The sequence below is a fragment of the Kogia breviceps genome, chromosome 16 (assembly GCF_026419965.1).
Source record: "Kogia breviceps isolate mKogBre1 chromosome 16, mKogBre1 haplotype 1, whole genome shotgun sequence".
NCBI lineage: Eukaryota > Metazoa > Chordata > Mammalia > Artiodactyla > Physeteridae > Kogia > Kogia breviceps.
In genome coordinates this window covers 12,341,114-12,367,318 of record NC_081325.1, presented here as the reverse complement: position 1 = coordinate 12,367,318, position 26,205 = coordinate 12,341,114, and the positions used below count along the sequence as shown (strand labels likewise).

General features: G+C 32.2%; 1 protein-coding gene across 8 annotated transcripts in view; it reads right to left on the bottom strand.

The window, feature by feature from the left end:
* The window catches only part of NBEA (neurobeachin), a 594,993-nt gene that overhangs the window by 467,152 nt on the left and 101,636 nt on the right, over nucleotides 1–26,205 (bottom strand). For all 8 annotated transcript variants that reach the window (XM_059042292.2, XM_067016556.1, XM_067016558.1 and 5 more), the window contains exons 11-12: nucleotides 8,752–8,860; nucleotides 187–339 (exon numbers count right to left, since the gene is read on the bottom strand). In XM_059042292.2, the coding sequence (XP_058898275.1) occupies nucleotides 187–339; nucleotides 8,752–8,860 (262 nt within the window). The remainder of the gene's footprint in view (nucleotides 1–186; nucleotides 340–8,751; nucleotides 8,861–26,205) is intronic.

The window sequence follows — 26,205 nt, the reverse complement described above, 5'->3', positions numbered from 1 at the left end:
TAATATTTACATATTTATTATTTTGATTTCTAATACTACCTAAACATAACTGCTTCAAACTGACTGTAAAATAAACTGAAAAATCCAAATGCTTTCTACTGGATAGTTTAGATCCAATAACTGTAATTTACATTTATAATTTATAACATTACACTAAAATAAAATGAATGAGATTAAAATGTATACCTTTGCAGGTGTATGTATCCAGATGGCTGGGTTGAATAAAATGTGATCACAAAGCTGCTTCAGCAAAGGTGCTCCATGAGATAAACCATCAAGGTATTTTGCAAAGGATAAAAATTGCTCCAGGACAGCTCTAGTGATATGAACTCTTGATGACTAAATAAAGAAAGCAGAAATTCAAGCTGAAAATATACAGAAATAACTTTTTATACTTTCTTTGCTATTCAAAATTTAATTATATTTAGAAACCTAAGATTTTAAGATAATTCTCTACATGATAGTTTGTTATTTGTGGCCCATTCTAGGACAACTACAGATAAATAACAGCTCAGGTTGAATACTGCCACTGTCAACTCAAGCTAAAGAAATAAAATAAGTTATGGATAAGAATGGTTTCATTCCATTTGTTTAGAAATTGACTAACAAGGAAAGATCTTAGAAAATTAAAATGTAGTAGAATTACTCTCATGATAATACACACACACACACACACACACACACACACACACACACACACTCAAAGACACTGGGAAAGACAAGTGCTTTCACTACTCCAAACCAAAGTGAAAATAAATTGACCCTCCCATTCCAATGAATCATTTCTTCCAAAAGATAAAAATGAGTTGCACATTGACAAATGCAATGCATCCTGCTTAACATAAAACATTCCCAACCTTTCAAATCCATAGTACTTGAAAAAGAGGATCTCACTTCCCTGGAAATACTGTCCTTCTTTGGCTTTCATAACCTTCAGATTACTCTTCAGTGTCTTTTGCTTAAAAGATGGAAACTGCTGAAGATTATTTCTTTGGTCTTCTCTTCATAAATACACTCTCCCTAGATGATATTTTATGCTTCCACGGCTTAATATAACACCATCTCTATGCTGAGTACTCTCATCTAGAATTTTCACATGTCATCACAGTATGTAACCTATCACCAATGGTATTTAGATAAGCAACAAACCTTCCAAAATTCAAACCAAACCTTCAAGATGCACTGTCCAATACAGTAGCCACTAGCCATAGGTGTCTACTGAGCCTTTGAAATGTGGCTAGACCTAAGTGATAGGTGCTGTAAGTATGTATGCACTGGGTTTTGAAGATTTAGAATGAAAAAACAATGCAAAATAACTATTATTTTTGTTGTTGTTGTTGAGTCTATGTTGCAGTGATAATATTTTGGATATACTAGTTTAAATAAAATATATTCTTAAAATTAATTTCACCTGTTGCTTCTTACCAGAAAATTTTGAATAGCATATGAAGCTTGCATTATATTTTAATTGGACATGTTACACTAGAGTATAATCTCAGATGAAAATATTACAGAGAAAATCCTCTTCATAAAAACTAGTAATTCAAACTCAAATATCAAAAAATATATCTTCCTATGCAAATCATTTTTTTTCATCGGCTATGATACTTTTTATAGTATCACCATCCACCCTAAAGTAAAGAATCCCTTACACTCAATCCTAAAGCACAGGTCACATCACATCTTTATCTCTATGATCCACTGATTGAATTCAAATATCAGTATAGGATAATTAAGGTCTAAAAGGGACTAAATTCTCTTACCAATTTTACTTCCCATATGATTTGCTTACATTCATCATGCTCTTAAAAAGGGCAACTCAATAAATTTGACCTAAACATGCCATGCATTTTTTTCCATACTTCTACATAAGGAGTAACAAACTCAAATGACTACAATATGCAGCAATTTAACAACAATGTATGAATTAGGATAGGAGACAATAAAGAGTAGTGAGGACTGCTTAAGGTACCTAAACAAAATAAAATTAAAAATTAAAAAACTTTTCACTGAGTCAAACAAAGTATTTCTTTGGGCCAATTTCTCACGCATGCTAGACTGCTTCACCTGCTTTCTCTATCATGCTCCTTTAACTTGTAAAACCCTTGCATCCATTGCATTTCCCTTAAAGGTACAGCTCAATGCTTTTCATTTAGCCATTCACAAAATATGCATGTTGAGCACTATTGTTTGTCAGGTACTCTCCTTGGCACTGTGGAAAGAGTAGTTAAGATAACTGAAAACAAAAAAAGAACCCTGACCACATAGACTTACATTCTAAGAGAAGACAAGGACATACAATAAATAAACTAAAAAGGTAAAATATGTAACATGTTAAATATAACAAGTGTATGAAAAGAACATGTAGTGAACAGAAAATTTTTAGAAGGGAGGTTAAAAGAGGTTTTACTGAGAATGTGGCATTTAAACTAGTTTGAATGAGGCTCGCAATGATTTTGTATTAGTAGGCTATGTGTTTGACAAAACACCAGCAGTGAGTAGATCAGCAATAGTCCAACAAAATAACAAATAACTGTTATTATAAGGGGGGAGGAGGACAAAGACAAATAAATATTTGAATTAAAAAAAGCAGACTGATCACTCATTTTAAAAGAACTTTAATAAAAAATAACACTGCTTTTAAATTCTAAAATATTGTATTTTATTCATGTTTAGGGGAATAAAATTAAGAGCAATGGTTAGTTAAAGCTTCAGCCATCTCCTTCACTGGTTATAATTTCACATAGCTTATCTTATACATTTTATTTTTATTCAGTAATAATGATTTCAAGAATATTATCTGATACAGTCTACTTTTATGCCTAAAACCCTGAAAGAGAACAGTTAGAACCTGTTCCTAAATAGTCTTAGCAATCAGATTTTGGCCTATAAAAATTGTCATGTATTTATAAAAACACTAAAGTGATATAAAATCAGATTGACCACTATGAACATAATCATTTGAGGAACGAATTCATAATCTGGAAACTAGTTTTAACTTTCTCCATGTTATTGAAAGATATGCTAGAAGCATCACATGAGGTCTTCCATATTACTAAAATAAAATGTTAATTTATTTTTCATAGCAATTAATGCTGTTGTGTAGCAGTTTTTAATTATAAAATTGATCTTCAGGAAACATTTTTCTAAAATTGTATTTTTTTATTAGCCCACTCAAAATCCTACCAGGCATAAAATGAATGTTCTCTTCAATAGCATGTTACCTTCACCTATAAGTACATGGTACTTATTCCTTCTGCTTTGTGTAACTGTTATTTATATATCTTTATTTCCTTATATAAAAAAGGATACTATCTTATTCATCTTTTATCCATCTGGTATCTGCCATAATTCCTCAGTACATGTTTAAATGAATTCATGTCAAATTCAAGAATATATTAAGAATAGAACAGATAAGATATAACACAGATTAGAGGAGGATGGAAAAAGGACATTCAATTTTGTTTTAATGTGTTTACTTTGATTGATTGCTTGAAAATATTTTTTTATTTTGAGATTTGCTTTCATTTTATCAAGCAAAGCTATTTTAAAAAGAGATATACTTGGATAATTTATAGTTATAAATCTGTAAAATACAAGCTCTGAAATTTAAACTATATGACATTACTTTTGTATGGTAACTGAATACATAATTTGCAAGAAGTACTATATGAGAGGTGACTAAACATATTTGGAAGCATAATCTGAGAAGCTAGAAAAAACAATTATATTATAACATCTACTCCTGAAGTAATTAAACTGAATAGGAGCAATGGATATTAGAGAGAGAAATTGCTACTCAGTAAAAAGAGGTCTTTCCCACACTTAGAGCAGACCACAACAGAATGGATTGCCATAAATGTTCATTTTTATTACAGAAAGCATTATATATACATATATATGTATATGTGTATATATATATATATATATATATATATATATATATATAACATGCATTATATATTAAGCAAATTGTGGGAAATTATTTCAATTAGTTAGAGGTATATCATAAAGTAGTATCCATTTTGCTCCTCCCAGGACACTAAGATTGAGCTCCAAATAGACTAATCCAATGTGCATCACTTATGTGTGTGTGTGTTGTTGTTTGGCAGGGGCAGACAATGATTAGTTCAAATATGGAGCATAAACATTTTCATGATAATATTAGGTTCAAAGTAGACCAAGACCTAAGCTGACCAGTCAATTGGAGGGAAGGATCTTGTTCAGTAACTGGGAGAAACGAGCTCTCTCTCCACCTGGATGTGAAGGCTTATGGCACCAAGTCTGCCTGGCAACCTTGTATGACCACAAAGAATAACAGCTATAGCATAAAATCATGACTATAGGGAGCAGAACAGACATACAGAAAAAACCCGGGTCTCTGATGACATAATTGAGACGGAGACAACCAAACCCTGAAGTCCAACTTACTGGATATGTTTTGCTGGCTGTACTGATCCACTTTCCAACCTTCCCTATCCTATTTCTGTGCTTGGGATGCCCCCTTGTCTATTGGCTTCCAGTTGGGTTTGACTAGTTAGAGACTCCAGCAGGAAATTAAAGGATAGAAAGAAAATGAAGTTTGGGGCATATATCTCCTTGGCTTCCGGTGAGTATACTATATTCCTTTCTATATTCCTTTATCAAAGACCACACTCTAGTCAGGTACACTTCTCCAGTTACAGTAACTTTCTATTTGAGTTATGCTAAACACTCATTCCTCTCATCTCTTCAAACTTTGCTGACTTCCCTTAACAACGCTCACAACCTGTGAAGAGCCTTGCATTAAACGCCTCTCAATAACCAAGTTTGAGCATGGCATCTGTTTCCTACCAGGACTATAAGCCACCTATCACTAGATTTCCAGTTACATTAGCAAGCCTATTTCCTTAATGTTTAAGCTATTTGAATCAATTTTTTATTAACCACAACAAAAACTATTGAATGCATCAAATTATCTCTAAGTTTTCTTCAAATTTATATTTTGGCAAAATAAAACAAAACAAAAATAGCTTAAAAGTTTTTCGTGAAACAGTCTAAACATGATGAATAAGATGGCCTCTCATTAGACTACCTTCTTTGATAACTAATTTATATCTTCCAAGACAAGGAGATAAACCTAAGTGACAGTTAACCATTAACTTGTTATTAGTTGATGATAAAATAAAAATGGAACCTTATTATTTATACTTCTCACCTGACAGATGATTATTTAAAAATAAAACGGGTGAACATTAATCTAAGAAAAATGAAAAAGGTATTCTTTTATGTAATCAGATAACTATGTAAGTCCTTCTTATTTGTTTAATTCAATTCAACAAATATTTATTGAAGCAGGCACACTTTTAGGTAGAAGATACAGCAATAAGGTAAGAAAAAAATGTCCCTGCTTTCATGAAGCTGAGGCCTATATTCTAGTGGAAGGAAGAAGAAAATAAGTAAAAAAAAATATGTCAGACTGATGCTATAAAAAATGAGCAGAGTAGGGAAACAGTCATTGATGGTTATCAAAGGAGTACTATTCTACTTAGAGTGATCAAGGAAGACTTCTCTGATAAGGTGTCATAAGCAAAATCCTGAATGAAGTGTAGAATCAACCCATGGGGATATCTACAAAAAGAATTACCATGTGAAAAGAAAATGCAAAAGAACTAAGACGAGCACATGTTTATTATTTTAGTTTTTAAGGGAAAGGTCTGCAAAGAGGCCTTAGAACAGTCAGTGTGGCTGCAACAGAGAAAGAAAGAATGAGAATGGTAAGGGATGATGTCAGAAGTAAGAGATATAAATGTACTTTGAGAAGGATGGACTAGTAAGATCTGGCACATTTTCAAAGGACTAGTCCGACTGCAAGCAAAAAATGGACTGTGAGTAACTAGTGGTGAAAGATGATGATGGTTTGAATAAAGATGGTATCAATGGTCATAGAAAGGAGTAGAGTACTAAGTAGGAAATAGTCACTGATTCTGGATATGTTTTGATACTACAACAACATAATTTACTGCCAGTATGAATTTAGTGCATGAAAAAGAACAGTCAAAAAGAATTAACATTTTTGGTCTGAACTACTTGTTGAGTTGTAATGCTAGTAACTAAGACAGAGAAGAGTAAAGGACGAAGGATTTGAAAGGAAAATCAAAAGTAACAGTTTGGATAATTTAGATCTGTGAAGTTTATTAAACATCCAAGTGGAACTGAATTGAAAGGAGAGGCTGTAGTTGGATATACACATTTGAGAATAATGAGTATTTGCAGAATAAGGAAAACTAAGGGAATAGTAAGCTCAATTAAAGTGTAAACAGAAAAGTGAAAAGGTTTCCAGGATTAAGGGCACCACAGTCTTTAGAATTTTAGAAAGAAGAGGAGGAACTACTAGGAGGGAATTAAAGGAGGCCAAGGAGGTAGGAAGAAAGCAAATAAAGAATGCTGTCACAAAATACAATTGAAGAAAGCATTTCAAGAAGGAAAGGGAAAGAATGTTAAACTAAAATGTTGCTAAGTCAAATAAGATGAAGACTTCAGAATCATAAGATTTAAGAATATGAAGACTATTAGTGACATTGATATAAGCCATTTTAAAAGCATAAGGACTAGAATGGGAATGGATCTAAGACTACACAGGATTCCAGAAATAAAGAATATTTTATTTTGAAAATCAACTAATGTAACTCACTAAACTAAGAAAAAGATGTAGAAACATCATAATTATCTCAAATAATGCAGAAAAAGCATTTGATGATTAAGAGTGTGAAAAGGCAAGTCACAGAGGAAGAGATATTTGTGATACATATCCAATAAGGACTCATATCCAGGATATATACAGAATTCCCATGAATCAATAAGAAAATGACAGACAACCCAAATGAAAAAGGGTAAATACTCTGAACAGGTATTTAGCAAAAGAGCACAACCGAAAGGAAGATATGAAAGTGCTCAACTTAATTTGTCAACAGTGAAATGCAAATTAAGACATAAAGTGATCCACAGAATGGAAGACTATCTTTGCAAATCTTATATCTAATAAAGGTTTAGCATTATAGACTAAAACTCTCCTACAACTCAATAATAAAAAGAAATATCATAGTTTTTTAAAATGGTCTTTTAAATAAACATTTCTCAAAAAAGTACACAAATATCCAGTAAGTACATGAAAAGATGCTCAGCGTCATTAGACATCACAGAAATGCAAATACAAAAATGATAAACCATTTCACACACACTAGGGATGGCTAGAATTTTTTAAAAAACAGATAATAACAGTGGTTTCCAAGGCTGTGAAAAGATTGGAAATTTCATACACTGCTGATGGGAATGTAAAATGATGGAAACATTATTATTATTTTAATGTTCTTTTTATTTGATTTGAAGACTTTTCACAATATTTCTAATTTTAAGCTAAGTTTTAAGTGTAAAAGAATTCTCACTTTAAAATTATGCTAATAAACCTCAGTAAATCGATGAAAAGTATATTCAAGAGGTAGTTCCTGACAGCAATCTTGTCACAAAGATTGCTGACAGCAGTGTCACAAAGGTATTTCATAACATGTAATTCATGTAAAATATACTATAACATAAATCTTCTAAAAAATTTGTAATACTCTAGATATAGGAAAATAGTTTTCCATGATTAAAAAAATAAACCAAATAGCCTTAATGAAAATCCTAATAATGTAACTGAAAAAATTAGAATGTAACTGAAAAAAAATGCTGTCTATGATCGATCTACTTAATCTATCATTCCACGATCAACAATACTTCAAGAAAGAAAAGTACTTTTTCAAAGAAAAGACAGAAGGATTTCAAATGCAGATTAATCTGAGGTTAAAAAATCATTTCCAAAAGTCCTCTAAATTTTATTTCCCAAGAGAAAAATAAGTTTATTTCTCTTAGTAGAGGTTTCACTTTTATTATTTCTCAAATAGTTCCATTTACAGAGCAGCTGAATGTCATATGAATGTTAATGTTTAACTGATAAGGAGAGATTTGGGAGCACTAGTGATGGTGATAGCTATATCTTAAGGAGAAAAATAATACTTTTATTTATGAAATACCACTTTACTTTTTGAAGGAAATCACATGATATAACCGAACTCGTGTGAGACCATAATCAGAAACTCAGCAGGCATTACCATAACAGTACAGTTTTGACTAAAGCAAAGAAGGTCATTAAAAAAACAGGGCATAAATGACACAGATAGGAAAATCAAAGCCATCCAACTTGTACTGTTTACACTGTGTACTGATCAGAAAAAAACACTACTTTAAACATTCAAATATATTAAAAGCAGGGACAAAGCAAAAACTAATGTTTCTGTTGCTATCAAATATAGAATTTTTTTTACCTTATAACTGAAAAATAAAGCAAAAACAAAAAAGTAAACCCATTGACACTAAAATTGATAACATTTGTAAGAAACCTAGTTTGAATGTAAATATGGCAAAGAAACAATTAGAAAAAGTAATTAAGAGAAAATACTTCTAATTTGAATAAAAGTAGATAAAATAATTTTTCTTTAGTTTCTACTTTTATTCAAAATTTCTTAACTATATAGATTTCTAACACCCAATTTAGTTTAATGTCCACACATACATCTAAGTACATAATATAAAAATGTTTGTGAATTAACCAAAAACATGGCCTCTGCAGTCAATGGAAAGGGAAACTATAGAAAAAAAATATAGTTAGTGAACGTCCATCAGTGGTCCATCTGTGAAGGCTACACAATAAAACCAGCAATACATTTCACTTACCTTTTCAAGTAAGTAGCCAATGACTAAAAAGCCTTTTCCACCCAGCATCTGTTCTTGCATGGCTACTGAACTTTTAAGTAGTTCAACCAGGAATGCCAAAAGAGTAGCACTGCATGTAAAGTACAGATAATTCCATTATGTAATCATCAAATATTGATCATAAACACAGTGTTCCATTTCAGTACTTTATTATTCCAAAAGGTAACAATCATATTCAAATTTAATCTCTACTTTGCTGACTATTATATTATGCAAGAATATTTCTCACAAGAATGAAAAACTGGTTTTATCTCCTTAAAATTAAACATTACATAGAAACATAATTGTGGAGTTTTTTTGTATTCCAAGGTAAAATATCAAAGTTTATCGTTACACATATATATTCCCTGCTTGAAGTAAATCTAACATAAGAAAGACACCCACAAATATTGCGCTTCTCCATAATAAAGACTTTATCACAATATTCTTTTGAAGAACATGCTATCTTAGAGAATTTAAAATATGTTCACAGTATTGCTTTGGAAGAATACACCTATTTTCTAAAATAAACTTTTCATTTAGACCTGTTTTTAAAAACAACTTATATATATATGTATTTAAATATCCAGAGAAATATGAAACATGTTACTTATGTCCATATATGCCCTCAGGAACGTTTATGAGAGCAAAGAAAATAAGATGATTTATGTCATATTGAAATAAAAAGTGGCAATCGATTACACAATGTATACACAAATACATAAAAGCACGAAGATATATGCCAGACAAACATAAAGCACTTGATATGTCTGTGGAATGAAGGAAGAAACAAAAGAAAAATAAATGATTGCATTACATTAAGCTTTGATAATGTATTACTTCACAAAATTACATGAACAATTTTCAATCAGCAGCATCAATACATGATAGCATTACTAAGAAAATATATACTCCTTCATTATATATGCTTACTGTAGTTTATAACAATAAATGACTCTAAGCCAGACTTTATCAGCATTAAAATAATATCCATTTACACTGCTTTATAATGTACCCCAAATTGTCTATTTACATTCACATAAATTTCTAAATATATTTTAAATGCACATGAGATTCGGAAAATTTGGTAATGAGGAAAACCTGAAAATTGTTGTGGCTAAAAAGGAATCTAAAGTTATTCTGTTTTCTAAAGTTACTCTAGCCCTTCAGGTTTCTATAGGATTGACAACACATTTATCTGATAATGCGGCTATTCTTGTTCAAATCAGAAATATTCTCATAAAAAGAACCAACAGCAAAATTAACATCATTATTATCGCTATAAAATTGATAGTTTAATGGATTACATGATATCAGCTAGAAAAATATAGTATATATGTAAATAAACTACTTCGTTACAAGAAATTAAAATTCAATTACATTAACTGGCCCGGTATCTTTAAGCCACAAAAAAGAAAACAGTAAACTAGTATTGCAAATCAATGATATTCTTTTACTTTGTCCTAAAGTCAAAGATGGATATTTACAAGAAAAGCACAACTACCAAAGAATCCCTTGAGATTTTTTTTTAATGTTTCTGTAAAGAACAGCTATTAAGCAATCTAATCCAATTAACATGAATTGTATCAATAGTCAAAGCCACTTCACAAATAATTGCTTAAGCACTGATATACATAATACATCTGCCTAAGTGTTTGAAAAGAATAAAGAAAACTAGTGCATAGAGATTACACAATTTCCTAATCTGTTCATGGAATTCTTACCTACACCTGAGTTAGTGATTTAGGGGGAAAGATGACTAAGACTCCTAAACATCAGCACTGCCAAAAAGAAAGACTAGAAATGCCTCACTATGGTTCCTATGGTCCATGAAAAAAAATGCAAAAAAGTATTTCTTACAATAAATCACCCTCCTATTTAGAACCATACAAAATTACAAAGATGCCATGGATTTTCTTATTCTTTTATGTCAGAAGGACTACTCTTTCTCAAACATCTAATGAATTAACTCAGACTTCTAAACACAGTGGAGTTCCATTACAAAATCAGAAATATTAATTTTATTATTCCAAAATATTAACACAAGACTACCCGTATGTTAATTTCACTTCAATTTTAACTGTGACAACAATTGAAATGTCAAATGCATTCACTAACAAAAGTATTTTTAATTTATACCTAAAACCCAATGCAATAGCAATACTACATCTTTTCAAAAAATCTTTAAAATAGGTATATTTGACATGGTGGACTTAATAGTAAATAGATGGCCATCTTCGAAGAGGTACATTTTCAAACATAATTTAACAAACTTACCAGTAACTAAAATGCATCGGATTGCTTCAGGGCTCACAATTAACTTGCAAAATTCTGTGCACTGCCATACAAAATTTCTCTCCATTCTTGCCTATTTCCAACTCCCCTAGATACAAAGGCAAATATAAAGGATACTTCAGCCCATTCCTATATCTCCTACATACCACTTCCTGTCTAGACACATCAGTTCATCTGTAGAGGATCTAAATATACAGGATAAACCAAAAAGCAAGTATCTGTGTCAGCCAAAACTAGTATACACAACACAGAACATTCTTTTGAAAAGTATAGCAATACCCAGAAACAGATTTTCACAGGAATATTTTACTTGATAGACAAAAGGTAAACTGGTTTTTACCTCATAAAATCAAATTGCTAAACTTTTCAATAGACAGTACTATAATGTATGTTCTGTAAGTAGCAATTCTACTTCAGGAATGGTTAAGGGTTTTTAATTGTCTCCTTTTAAGGAAAATGACACTAATAAACTATAGGGTTATTTCTTCAAAATAATTACCATCTTCTGATTCTTTAATGAGCTTTAATTAAATTAGGAAAAAATTATTTCAAATATCACACTAGTAAAGGGCTATACCTTAAGAAAAATGAAGGAAATAATACAACAATACCTCTAATGACTTAGCATATTAATAATCTCTCCAGAGCTTTCTGGCCCACATTATTAAAGAATTACCACAATAGTCTTGGCCCACAAATACCGGATAATATTTAACAACTACATATAAACACGACTCATTTTTGTTCCTAAAGAAAAATATGTACTACCTTTAGGAGCCATTAAAATTTATGTAAATATAGATTTTGACTTGATTTTAATATAACTTTATCCATTTCAGCTTGTCCTTTATTTTTTAAAAATAACTGATGTAGATAACTCATGTAATATGATCCCAAAACTTGTATTATCTTTGAGGAATTTTATTAAAGATGCAATATATCATAAAGATAGACTTAATTTATAACTAAATTATTAAGATTTAATATATTACCCAAGTTCAGTTCAAAGGTAGTTCTTAGGGTACAGGAAACTGGCTTTTCAATTTGCTTTGTATGGAAACAAAGCACCTCAGCTAGATGGGCTGTTTAAATATATTAAGAAGAATGGAATTAAAAATGTAAAAATTAAAGATTCCCCCTGAAATTCAACACCTCATCCACTTACATAAGGGTGTTTTTAATTTCTTCAGAAACACTACAGGCAAAATAATTGTCAGAATAAATTCAGAAGTAGATTAAGTTCCAATAAGATTAAAGGTACCAGTAATGGGGGAAATTCTTTTGACTTTTTCATAAGGTTTCATCTCTTATGTAGCCTAATTTAGTACTGAGAAACATTGAAATCTTGCAAAAGATGAATAAACATATAAAATATCAAATATAGTTTCTATGCTATTTCTTTCACTACAAAACCCTTCCAAGATGAGAGTGATCATAGCAGGAATAAAACTGTAAAAGAAATCAACTCAAGTCCATACCCAAGAAAATTTCACACTCAACACGATTAATTTCCAGTGACACAAAAAAGTCCCACAATCAATAAGTTAGAAGAGTTAAATTCCTTCACAGTTCAAAATTAGAAAGTTCTAAACCAAAAGCTTCTAACTCCATGTACATTTAGCAGTCACTTTTAGACCATGTATTCCTGAAGATGCTATCTCAAAAGACCACTGCCTAACTTCCTACCTAGGCAATAAACCCTGACACACAAACTGTCACATTCATCAATTCAAACATCCAAGTGGAGATACATGCCGAAATAAGTAAAATACATTTGTCTGCAGAGTCAAATAAGGAAAACAGTGAAATGCAGTACAGTAAAATGTGAGGACAGATGAAATACACTGGGTAGCACATGAAATCACTAAGCCTCCCTTAGCCATGAAATCTCTCCTCAGTAACTTCTCCCTTTTCTTTCAGCCTCATAAGGAGGCAGACAGCCTCATGACTGTCATGGCTATCTAAGAACATTCTTTAAAGGCTCTTTAAAAAGTTAGTCATGCTATCACAGTTTTTTACCTTCCTTTGTCTGGCAACGGATTTTAATTTTATGTTTCATTAGCCCATTTTATTTCTGACAAAATATATTATAGCAAAAAAATAGACATTTGTAAAACTGTAATGTGTCAAAAGTTATCTTATGAAGGAAACGAAATTTTAAAATGTGTACATGTAGAGGAATTCCAAACCTCTTATGACATCATGTGTTAGTATATAGCATTTACCAGTATTTACATAGTTTGACAACCAAATAGCCTTTTGATCATCTCTATTCATATTCTCTATCAATAACCAATAGATATTTATTATAACACTCCACTGTAAAAGAGATAACTCTTAAAGCCTACTCATTTTTAATTTAATTCCAGCCAACAAACAATAACAATGCTCTAGATGTCCTGGCACCTTTATGAGAGCTTTCTGGACATGTTTCTAGTGGCAGCACCACTCTCGTGTATAACCATGGATACATGAATGATTTAGAAATTTAATGATGTAACTCCCTAATACCCAAGAAGCTCAAAGATTCAAAGGAAAAACAGAGATAGGTTATAATGACAAATAGGTGATCTTAACTATATATGCATACTCCAATGTCCTTCAAGATCAAAACATGCACAGCAGGGAGGCCAAATAGTCCCTTCTCTGGTGTTGGGTCTACTTTCAGCCAATCTTCAGACTATTTTATAAAAGCAGGATTAAAAATACACCCTAGAAGTGCTGATATTACCAAAAAAAAATAAATATTAAAACAGCTAGCTACACAAAAAGATGAAATAATTATTTGATATTTAGGCTTCATATACATCCAGGGATTTTCTATCCTTTCCATAATTAATTTCATTTTTAAAATGATCATGTAGTAAAACCAACTTCTTTACTTCTTTTCTTTGTGCGTGTTTGTGTGTGTATGTAATTCTGAGAATGTTAGATATATAGATTTGTATAACTCCACCACGATCAAGATAAGATGAGTTCCATCACACACAAAAAACTCATTTATCCTATCCCTTTATACCCTTGCACTCACACCCTCTCAACAGCCAAAACAACCTTGGGTAACTACTTATCTCTTATATGGATATAGTTTTGACTTTTCAAGAATGTCATATAGATAGTCATACAGTATGTAATCTTCTTAATATGTTCTTCTTGACTGCAACATATTGTGTCTTGAGATTCATCTAAGTAGTTGCATACATCAAGATTTTTTTCTTTTAATTGATAAATAGTATTCCCTTGAATAAACAGACTACCTAATGGGTACATTTGAGCTGTATCTAGTTTATAGCAATTATGAATAGGACTACTGTAAACATTCACATGAAGGTTTTTGTGTGAACAGTTTTCATTCATTTCTCACAAATACAAATCCAGGAGTAGAAAGGCTGAATTATATGGTAAGTATATGTTTAACTTCATAACAAACTGCCGAACTGACAGAATGGCTATACCATTTGCTAGTCCCACCAGTAACATGCTCCAGTTGCTCCTCATCCTTACCAGCACCTGGCATCACGAGTATTTTTTTTTAATGTTGGCCTTTCTATTAACTATATAGTTACATCTCATAGTGTTTTAAATAAATTGGTTAATGCTGTTGAACATCTTTTCATGTGCAGTTTTGACATCCTTATGCCTTCTTTGGTGAAGTATCTGCTCAAGTCTTTTGCCCGTTTTTAAAAATTGGATTTCATGCTTTCTTACTACTAGTGTTTGAGAGTTTTAAATGTAGTCTTGATATAAGTCCTTTGTCAAATAAGTGATTTTCTGTCATCTTCCTCCAACCTGTAAAATGTCTTTTCATTGTTTCTTTTGCAGAGTAAAAGGTTAAATTTAACTTTGATGAAGCCAACGTCAAATCTATCAATTTCTTCCTTGTATGCATCACACTTTTAAGGTCATGTCTAAAATGCCTTTGCATAGCCTAGGTTGCAGAGATTTTCTCCTATGTTTTCTTCTAAAAGTTCTGTAGTTTTATATCTTACCTTTACAGCTGATATTTGAGTTAATTTTTAATGAGGTTGAGGTTCATTTTAGCATACAACTATCCTTCCTCCCTTACGCTGCTTTTGCACCTTTGACAAAAATCAAACAAACAAAAGTAGAAGTACCTACTTTAATTCTGGACAGAGAAGACTTCAAAGCAAGGAAAGTATCAGAGATTAAGAACAGCATTACACAATGATAAAGGAGTCAATTTTCCAAGAAGATACCAATACCTAAAGCGCATATATGTAACAACAGAACATAAAATTATGTGAAGCAAAAACTGCTACAACAGTAAGGAGATACAGATGAAATCACTATCATAGTCGGAGATTTCAACATCCCTCTCTCAGAAATGGACAACTACAGGGGTTAGAAAATTTGTCAGGACATAGTTGAACTCAACAACACCAACAAACAGCTGGAGATAATTGGCATCTATACACTACTTCACTCAACCACATTAGAATAAATGTTCTTCTCAAGCTCGCATACACCATTCATTAAGCTAGACAACATTCTGGGCCATAAACCACATCTAACAAATTTAAAATAGTGGAAATCACACAATGTCTACTCTCAGATCACAATGGAATTAGCTAGAAATCAGTAACAGAAAGACAACTGGAAAATGCCACAATGTGAACATTAAACGGTGCACTTCTAAATAACACATGGGTCAAAGAAGAAATCTCAAGATATTAAAAATATTTTGAATGAAATGAAAATGAAAATACAACTTATCAAAATCTGTGGAATAAAATGAAAGCAATGATTACTAGGAAATTTAGAGCATTGAATGTTGTGATATTATGATTTATAATAAGAAATATGCATTTGTTCTTGGTCCCTATTTTCGGCACAGAGGTCTGGCAGAGCTCCCCTGAAATTTCCTAAGGTGTGGCAGTAATAAAAAGTGTCTTCAGTCATGTTAATGAAGTGACTTTTGGAACTCACTTAAGGATGAGAGCTAGTTGCTAACACAGCCAACCACATAATTAGAGGGTTGGAACTTTCAGTCCAGCCCACCTACCACTCACCTACCTCCAGGGAGAGAGGGGAGAAGGGCTGGAGATTGAGTTCAATCACCAACAGTCATTGACTTAATCAGTCATGTGTATGTAATGACGCCACCATTAAAAAAAAAAAACAGGGCTGGGAGAGCTTCCCAGTCTGTGAATATATGGCGGTACTAGAAGGGTGGCATACCTGCAGAGGGAATGGAAGCTCCATGCCCTCTCCCCATACCTTGCCCTATGCATCTCTTCTATTTGGATGTTCATCTGTATCCTTCATCATCCTTTTATAATAAACTAGTAACCTAGTAAGTAAAATGTTTCCCTAAGCTCTGTGAGCCACTCTAGCAAAGTAATCGAACCCAAGAGGGTGGCGGGAACCTCTGGTTTATATCCAGTCAGTCAGAAATACCAGTAATGACCTGGACTTGCAACTATCACCTGAAGTCCAAGGAGAAGGTTACTGGAAGCTACCAACTACAGTCAGTTTTTCAGAAGCACAGGTGATAACCTGGACTTAACAACTGGCATCTAAAGTGAAGAGGGCCAGTCTTGTGAGACTGAGCCCTTAACCTGTGGGATCTGATGCTATGTCAGATTTGAGTGTCAGAATTGAGTTAAATGATAGGATACCCAGCTGGTGTCACAGAGAATCTTTGGTGGTATGGGGGGGAAACCATGCCTCCACATATTGGTTGGATGCTCAGACCTCTATAATGAAAAAAAAAAATTATATATATATATATATATATATATATATATATATATATATATATATATATAAATCTAACAGTCATTAATCTAAATTTTCACTTTAGGAAACTAGAAAAAGAAGAGTAAATGCCATCTAAAGTAAGCAGCAAAAAGAAATAATAAGAACCAGAGTATAAATCAAAGAAAAGGAAAACAGGAAATCAATAGAAAAAGTCAATGAAAACAAAAGCTGGCTCTTTAAAAAGATTAATAAAATTGATAAGCCTCTAGGCCAGACTAACAAAAAAAAAGGGGGGGGAGAAGATGGAAATACTAATATTAGAATTGAAAGAAGAGACATAACTACATATCCCATGGAAATTAAAAGAATAATAAAGGACACTGTGAGCAATTCTATGCCCAGAGATCCGGAAACCTAGATGAAAAGAAACATTCCTTGAAAGACATCGCCTGCCAAAAGTCACACGAGAAGAAATAGACATTTTGAATATACCTACATCTATTAAAGAAATTGAATCAATAATTAATAAGTAGAAATCACCAGGCCCAGATGGGTTCACTGGTGAATTCTACCAAACACATACGGAAGAAATTATACCAATTCTCTACATCTCTTTCAGAGGATAGAAGCAGAGGAACTACTTTCCTAACTCATTCTACGAAGACAGCATTGCTCATACCAAAACTAGACAAAGACATAATAAGTAAAGAAGACTACAGACCAATATCTCCCATGAACACACATGCAAAAATCCTCAAAAAAACATGGGCAAATTGAATCCAAACAATATAAAAAGAATTATACTCCACAACCAAATGGGATTTATCCAAAGTATGCAAGGCTAGCTCAAGAGAGCAATAGGCTAAAAAAGAAAAATCACTTTCACATCTACAGATGAAGAAAAAGCATTTGACACAATCCGACAGCCACTCATGATAAAAACTCTCAGGAAACTAGGAATAAACGGGAACTTTCTCAACTTGATAAAGACTATCTATAAAAAACCTACAGCTAACGTCATACTTGATAAAAACTCAAATTTTTCCCACTAAGATCAGATACAAAGCACCACTCCTTTTCAACATGACACTGAAAGTCCTTGCTAATGTGATCAAATAAATACAGATTGGAAAAGAAGACATAAAACTGTCTTTGGTTACAAACAGCATGACTGTCTATGTAGAAAATCTGAAATAACTGACAAGAAACTAATAATCTATTAGTTCATTCACGGCTGCTGGGAATGAAAATGGTACAGCCACTTTGGAAGACAGTTTGGGGGTTTCTTACAGAACTCAACATACTTTTACCATATAAACCAGCAATCATGCTACTTTGTATCTACCCAAAGGAGCTAAAAACTTATATCGACACAAAAACATGCACACAGATATTTATAGAAGATTTATTCTTAATTGCCAAAACTTGGAAGCAACCAAGATGTCCTTCAGTAGGTGAATGGAAAAATAAACTGTGGTACATTTAGATATTAGAATATATATTATTCAGCACTAAAAAGAAATGAGCTATCAAGCCATGAAAAGACATGGAGGCACTTTAATTGCATATTACTGAGTGAAAGGAGACAATCTGAAACAGCTGCATTCTGTATGATTTCAGCTATATGACATTCTTGAAAAGGCAAAATTATGGAGACAATGAAATATCAGTGGTTGCCTGGGAGCAGTGTAAAAGGGTAGAACACAAAATATATTTAGGGATGTGAACATATTTTTTATGATATTATGATGGATATATGGCATTATACTTTTGTTCAAACTTATAAAAAGTATCATACCAAGAGTGAACACTTAACTATGGACTTTAAGTGATTATGATCTACTGATTTATGTTCATCCTTGTTAAAAAAATACATGGTTCTGGTGAGTGATGTTGATAATAGGGGAGGATATGTATGTGTGAAGAGGGGGAGTATATGAAAATCTATTTATTCCTTTCCATTTTATTGCAAACCTAAAACTGCTCTAAAAAATAAACTCTTCAACAAAAATAAAAATTAATTTAAAAATTTTAAAAATAAAAAGAATGTCAAAAGTGATAGAAAATGTGCAAAAGAGAAAGTTATGAGTTTTTATTTGGAGAAGGTTGAGTTTGAGTTTGGGTACATGAGCCTAAATAAAAGACTGCAAGAGAAAAAGCTCTGGATGTTGTCCATCTATGTAGGAAGACCATAAACCCAGAAACAAAATAAAATAAAGGCCGATAAAATTATAATAGTAGGGACTTCCCTGCCAGTCTGGGTTCGATCCCTGGTTGGGGAGCTAAGATCCCACATGCCTCGTTGCCAAAAATCCAAAACATAAAACAGAAGCAATATTGTAGCAAATTCAATAAAGACTTTTTTTTTCGGTACTAGGGCCTCTCACCGCTGTGGCCTCTCCCGTTGCGGAGAACAGGCTCCGGACGCACAGGCTCAGCGGCCACGGCTCACGGGCCCAGCCGCTCCGCGGCATGTGGGATCTTCCCGGACCGGGGGACGAACCCGTATCCCCTGCATCGGTAGGCAGACTCTCAACCACCGCGCCACCAGGGAAGCCCAATAAAGACTTTTTAAATGGTCCATATCAAATAAATAAATAAATAAATAAACGTTCAAGAAATTACCATACTAAATTAACTAGAATTTCCTGATGATGCCTTATTAATTCTTTTATTGAAGATTCCACTCACTGCCTGTAACAGTCATCACATTCAGGGGAAAGAAAGGGAAGAGAACATAAACACTTGGGGGATTTATACCCAATTCCCATCAGAAATATTCTGAGATTCTGAGGATGAACTGTGAATACTCGGGCATATGGCAATGTTCCTCGTAAATGCAAATAATACTTATTTTAGATTTAGACTGTATGAATATCATAAAAACAAAATAAATGAAGCAATTTACCTTATTATTTTCAAAAGCAACGTAAAGACATAGAAGAGTTAAAGAAATAAATGCTATTCCATGCATAAAATAACAACACCTTCAGTTACAAAATATCATTAAAATATTTAAGGACAGAGAATGTTGATATGCAAACTAGAGGAAAATTCAGGCAACAAATTCAGTAAAGATGTGTCCATGGTTGCCCAAATACCTGCAATTAATAATTTGTAGCTACCCTTTTGCCAAAACAATGCCTTGTTTGTTTGTTTTTGGTCAAAGATAAAGCAGAAGCCTTCCTTTATAGCAGGGAAAATGCACAGAGCAAAATTATGTGTTGATAATTGAAACAGCACAAACTAATATAGCATTAAAAACAGATTTCACTAAATTTAAAGGAAACTTTCTATGGAGGAATTATTGGAGAAAAGCAATCACTTATTATGAAAAACACTTTAAAATGGACTATAAGAAAATAGCTTAGGGCTTCCCTGGTGGCGCAGTGGTTGAGAGTCCACCTGCCGATGCAGGGGACACGGGTTCGTGCCCCAGTCTGGGAAGATCCCACATGCCGCGGAGCGGCTGGGCCCGCGAGCCATGGCCGCTGAGCCTGCGCGTCCGGAGCCTGTGCTCCGCAACCGGAGAGGCCACAATAGTGAGAGGCCCGCGTACCGCAAAAAAAATAAAAATAAATAAGCATATTTGGAAAGTCAATGAATCCAAAGTCATAAGTCTACAAGAAACAAAATGTTCTTTCTTGTTGACAGTTGACAAACTCATTAAATTATTAGATGTACCATAAACTTTATTATCAGATATCTTCTGTAAAGGATCCATGGAGTAAAAAGAACTTGGTTGACAAAGAAGAGAAAGCTATTTGAACACTATACTAAAATTTCCCTATGTTTCAGGCAGAAAACTGTATTTTAATTTTTATTTATGGATTTATTTGCACAGTGAATTCAATATACATTCCATTTTACTCTAGTTAAATCTCACTAAAAAAATTATTTGGTTTTCCTCCTTTAATAGAAGTAGTGGTATACATATGTCAAATATACTTTCTGTGTCTGTTTCACTTCAAAGAATACTTTCATTACTAATTTTGTAAACTTTACAAAAAAAGGCAAAATAGCAAATATGCATATAAAGAAGTGACAGACGTACATTTTCCTGAAAAACATAAAGGAGAACATAATTCTATAGATATATATTTTTAAATGTTTAAATACTTCTGGAAACCAAACTAATAATAATTATATTCTACATATACAAACAACAACCTCCACAAGGGAGACAATCATTACAAGCAAGTACTAATTTCACTGCTTTAGCCTACAAAAAGCAGTCACATTTCATTTTTTATGTCAATTCGGTGAAAATATGTAGAAATTTTTGACATTAGCTGTAAAACAGTCACTTTTCCCTGAACTAAATATCAGAAAACACAGACAAAGGATTTTTATGTCACTTTGAAGTGTAAAGGGAAATTTGTGTTGTTAGACACTGAAATGCTGGTATTTCCAGGTAATTGTGTTGGTTTACAAATGACAGTGGACTTTATAATCAGGACTTTTATAATCAGGACTTTATAATGAAAATTTAATTATTAATGGGGCTATAAAATTCAAGATAATTACTGGAATAACTTTGGCTAGCAAGATAGCTTTTAGGAAAACATCTGGATTTAAGCCCACAAAACAAACTAATTAATGAGTCATAATATTCACATTACAAGAGGATTCTTAATTATAGGATCATTGACATAAATGCTTTATGGGATTTTCTAAATTTTTTATAGCTTACATTCCATCAAGCAGTCTATCAAAACAACCTGTATTATAACTAGAAACAAAAAGATCACTTTCCTGAGAAAAATATTAATGTAATTACAAGAATTAATTTAAATGATCACTTGTGGTTGATTTTTAATTTATCAAATTTATCAGAGTTAAAACAGCATTAAAACCAACACATTTTAATAATACAAAATTGCATCACATCAATGGACAATCTAATATTTACTGAAGAAATAAAGAAAATTCATTAAGTGCCTACTATGTACCTACCAGACACTCGCTGTGATACACAGTTTATATATTCTCTTATTTTAATTCATACTACTATCAGATTAAGTTGGCATTACAGTATTAAAATCATTCCATAGCTTGCAAAGGTGATTCTTAGAGTTAATCATGGTAGTTCAGAGTGAGAGCTCTGGAATCAGGCTCTCAGAATTAGAATTCTGGTCCTAATCTACCACTTAAATCTCTGTGACCTTCAACAAGGTACTCAATTTTTTTTTTTTTTTTTTTTTTTTGTGATACGCGGGCCTCTCACTGTTGTGGCCTCTCCCGTTGCAGAGGACAGGCTCCGGACGCACAGGCTCAGCAGCCATGGCTCACGGGCCTATCTGGTCTGTGGCATGTGGGATCTTCCCTGACCGGGGCACGAACCCATGTCCCCTAAATTGGCAGGCGGACTCGTAACCACTGCGCCACCAGGGGAGCCCAAGGTACTCAATTTTTATCTCTCTCATCAGTAGAACAGGATAAAATGAGGTAATACAATTACAAACAGCTACTGGCACACAGTAAGTACTCAGTAAATGCCTTGTGCTACTACTACATACGCTCAGAAAGCCCCATCACCTAAGAACAGAGAGTACATAATAGGACACTAGGTTGAGCCTTAGTCTGACACCAAAAGAAGGCTTGAGAACTACTCTCTTAGTGTATTTTTAATCCTTTGATATATAAAAACCTATTTATACCTTGTGCCAGAAAACATATTTTTTCAAAGCACATTCTTCCTAAGTCAAACAAATGAGGAAGATTTGTTTTGCTTTCTATGATCTATAGAATTTACAAACACACACTCAAACAAAAGGGGTTTTGGGGCCAAGTCAGAGAAAGACAGGACATTTACAGTCAATGTATATGACCATCCAAATCAAAGGAAAATGAAATTTCTAATTCAATGAGTCATTCCTAAACACAAAATGCAAAAGTTATGATTATTTCAAGATTGGAGTTATACTTCTTGAAATCATTTATTAAACATTTGTTCATATTTATACATTAAATAAATATTTACTAAATGTCTAGTGAAAGGTAATTTGTTAAATTATTGCTCTCAATGATCGCTGGACAGAATGGGATCGATCGACCAGTCCAATATAAAATAGTATTAATCCCTGAGGAATGACAAAACTTCCAAATAGCTTTCATCACTTAGCAGAATTACTCAAGATGATCATGATGCTTGAGAATCATTATGAATAGTCTGAAATCACTATAACAACTACATGTTGGCATTATTTACTTATTCGAAACAAAGTTACATTAAAAATACTGTATGGGTTACCACAAGCTATTTAACTCAGTTCAATAACATTTATTCCTTTTGTGGTTCATTTTTTGTTCATTTGTTTCACAAAGGCTAAACTACATGTTAAAAGAAAAAGCAATAAAAAGTGTTATTCCTGGAGATTTAAATACTAATGGGGTAGCTACAAAATCCAAAAACCAGCTAAAGAAAAATCATCTTAAACCCTTGAAAGCTTTTTTTTAACGTGGTACTGACTTCAAAACTTGAGTTAACACATTCCTCAATTTTAAACCACTATATCTAGAAAATAGATAGATGGTTCACAATCAGTTTTCATCACTACAACTGAAATTCAAAATGTAAGTCCTACTTTATCACTTAAATAAGTAATTCTCCATTATAAATAACATTATTGGTAGAACATTTCAAATATAAAGTAACATGGCCCCTGTAATAACAATCCGTCTCTATGATTGATGATATATATTTTAAAATATAAAACTGTAGTATTAGAGATAATCTAGATTACCTAGCCCATTGTCACCATAATAACAAAACCAGCATGTATGTCAATCTACATATTTTATTGCATTTAATTTAAAAAATCCAGTGAGCTATTATTATTCTATATACATATAATATTCTATATTATTCTAATGGTAGAAACTGAAACACAAAATAGTTAATAACACTCAAAGTTGTGTAAATAATAAATAGTAAACGAGGGATTTGAACCAAGTCTGTCTGACTTGACAGTCCACAAATATAACAACTATAACATGTAGTTTTCATGATAAAAAAGAAGCCACAAAATTTCTCCTGCACAAATAAAGCCTATTTTTAAAGGCTCCAGAAAATAATATTATTCCTTCAATAAATTATTTTAATATTATGTCACCTATATACAGTAAACTCATCAATAATTAGAACAATAATAAAGTAGTGGCAACAGAGGTGAGGTTTATATAGACAATAAAAAGTTTCATAAACAAGGACTACTGAGTGGAGGAAAGTGCATGGAAACTACGCTTTAGCTTGAAACACAAAGGCAAAGAATTAACTTATTTTAGAGTTTAGCTCAATTTCTCCAAAAAGTAATCAAGAATTAGATAATATTGCAATTTGGGGCATGTATTTATTATACAAAAAGATTTTCCAGAAAAGGTACATAAAATTTTGTCCAAGATTTTTAAAGTTCAAATATTCTCATCCATCTAGAAGAGTTTAAAACTAACCAAAAATAAGATAACATATCCTAGTTTAAGTTCTCATTCATATAGGTGAATTTAAGATATAGCCAGAAAATAAGAAATTCTATCAACCATTGCCCTAAAGCTAAGAATTTATGTCTTCAAGTAGAGGGGGACGTCCCATTTAAAAATTCTGCCTTTAACATTTTAAAAACTTGAGACAGTATCACCACCAAAATGGTGCCCCTCAAAACTAAATATAACAAGAGACTGAATTACTGATACACACAATTGTCCACTAAAGAGCCAACCTCAGACATCAAGGGCTTTGAAACAATTAATGAAAAAGTATTAGATAAGAACTCAAAGAAGCACATAAGTGAATCATGGGGTAGGGCTGAAATTGGGTATGTATTATTACTGAAAGGGAAAGTGGTACATTTCTTATTATATGTTTTCTATTGGCCATAAACTAAGAACATATATATCACTGAAAAAGTTAGTTATTACATGGAAAAATTAACATGAATGATATAAAAGAACTAAAAGTAAACAAATCAAAATCAGAAAGCTGATCCCTTCCACTGCATTTTATCTCCATGATGAAATAAATACAATTTAAATATCAAAATATAATATAAACACTAAAATGAGTTTAAGACAGGCAATGAAAAATAACCATGCGCCTTGGATGAATGGACCAGATAACGTGTTAAACATGGTTTTATCACTAAGATTTTATAATAACTACTCATGATGATATAAATTATTATAATCATTTTAGTTATAGCATCTCAAACTACATAATCTTTCTAATTTTTCTACACAAAGCAAAACATTACACTTCAGGTTAAAATAATTATGGACTTAATTCATATGAAATGTTTAAATTACACATGGAGTTTTTTAATTGCTACTTCATCTCTAACTTCTTTTCACAGCACTTACTAGGTTTTAAATTACTGATCATAATGTGTACTAGTTCACTTAGATGACAAAGAGCAAAACATTTTGAATTTAAATTAGGACTGGAATTTAAATGTTATACTTTTCCACTAAGCTGATCTGCCTCCCAATAAAAGTATTTAAGACCTTATAACAAAGTAATATCTCAGCAGGATGTGGCCTCAAGATTCCTTTTCACTTCAAAACTCCAACCTCTACATTATCTTGATATAAAAGAAGCATGACCCATGGATGGCAGCTGACTATTGTAAAGGTACAGGTCACATTTATACTTAGATTTATACTTTACATAAAGATGGTCCTGACACAGGGATAATATTAGCAACACTAAGACAGAATTTTGTTAATGGTTAATTTAAATATTTAATAGGAGAAAATCATAGGTTACACTTCAATGGACTTTAAGTTTTTTCATCTTAGTTTCATTCACTAGTTTTTCTACGAATTCAAAACTGGATGATCGATAAAGAATTTCATGTGTATGTGTACATACTAATGAAGCATTCCTATATTACTATTTAGTAAACTAAATTAATGTTTACCTATATAACTTTCCCTTTTAAATTCTCCAAACATAGGAACGTACACAAATAGCTATTAAAATTCAGATTTAACTTATGACATATATGATTCTAAGATGTAAGATTAAATCAGAGTTTGATACATGAGGCATTTTTTAATTTAAAAAAAGAGAAGCTATAAAATTTGTACCTGAAATCTATCTAATTAGAAAATTCTGAATACATAAAACATGGTTATGCCACTGGTTAGATTTAGGTTCTCAAACATGATCTATATATAAAAAAAGCTAATATCACTTAATATTGTGCTAGTCTTATGACACTAGCATTATAGAATAATACCAATATTTAAGATATAAATTATGTGTTATTAAATACTATTCTTGAGAATAAACTTTACCCTAGTAATTTTATTTAATCTGACAGGATTTCACGGACAATCCAAACAATGGGCATTTGCAAAGGGTAAGGTCAGGACTAACACTTTTCCTCAACTTCATACTATAATCACTACGCTACCCCTAGT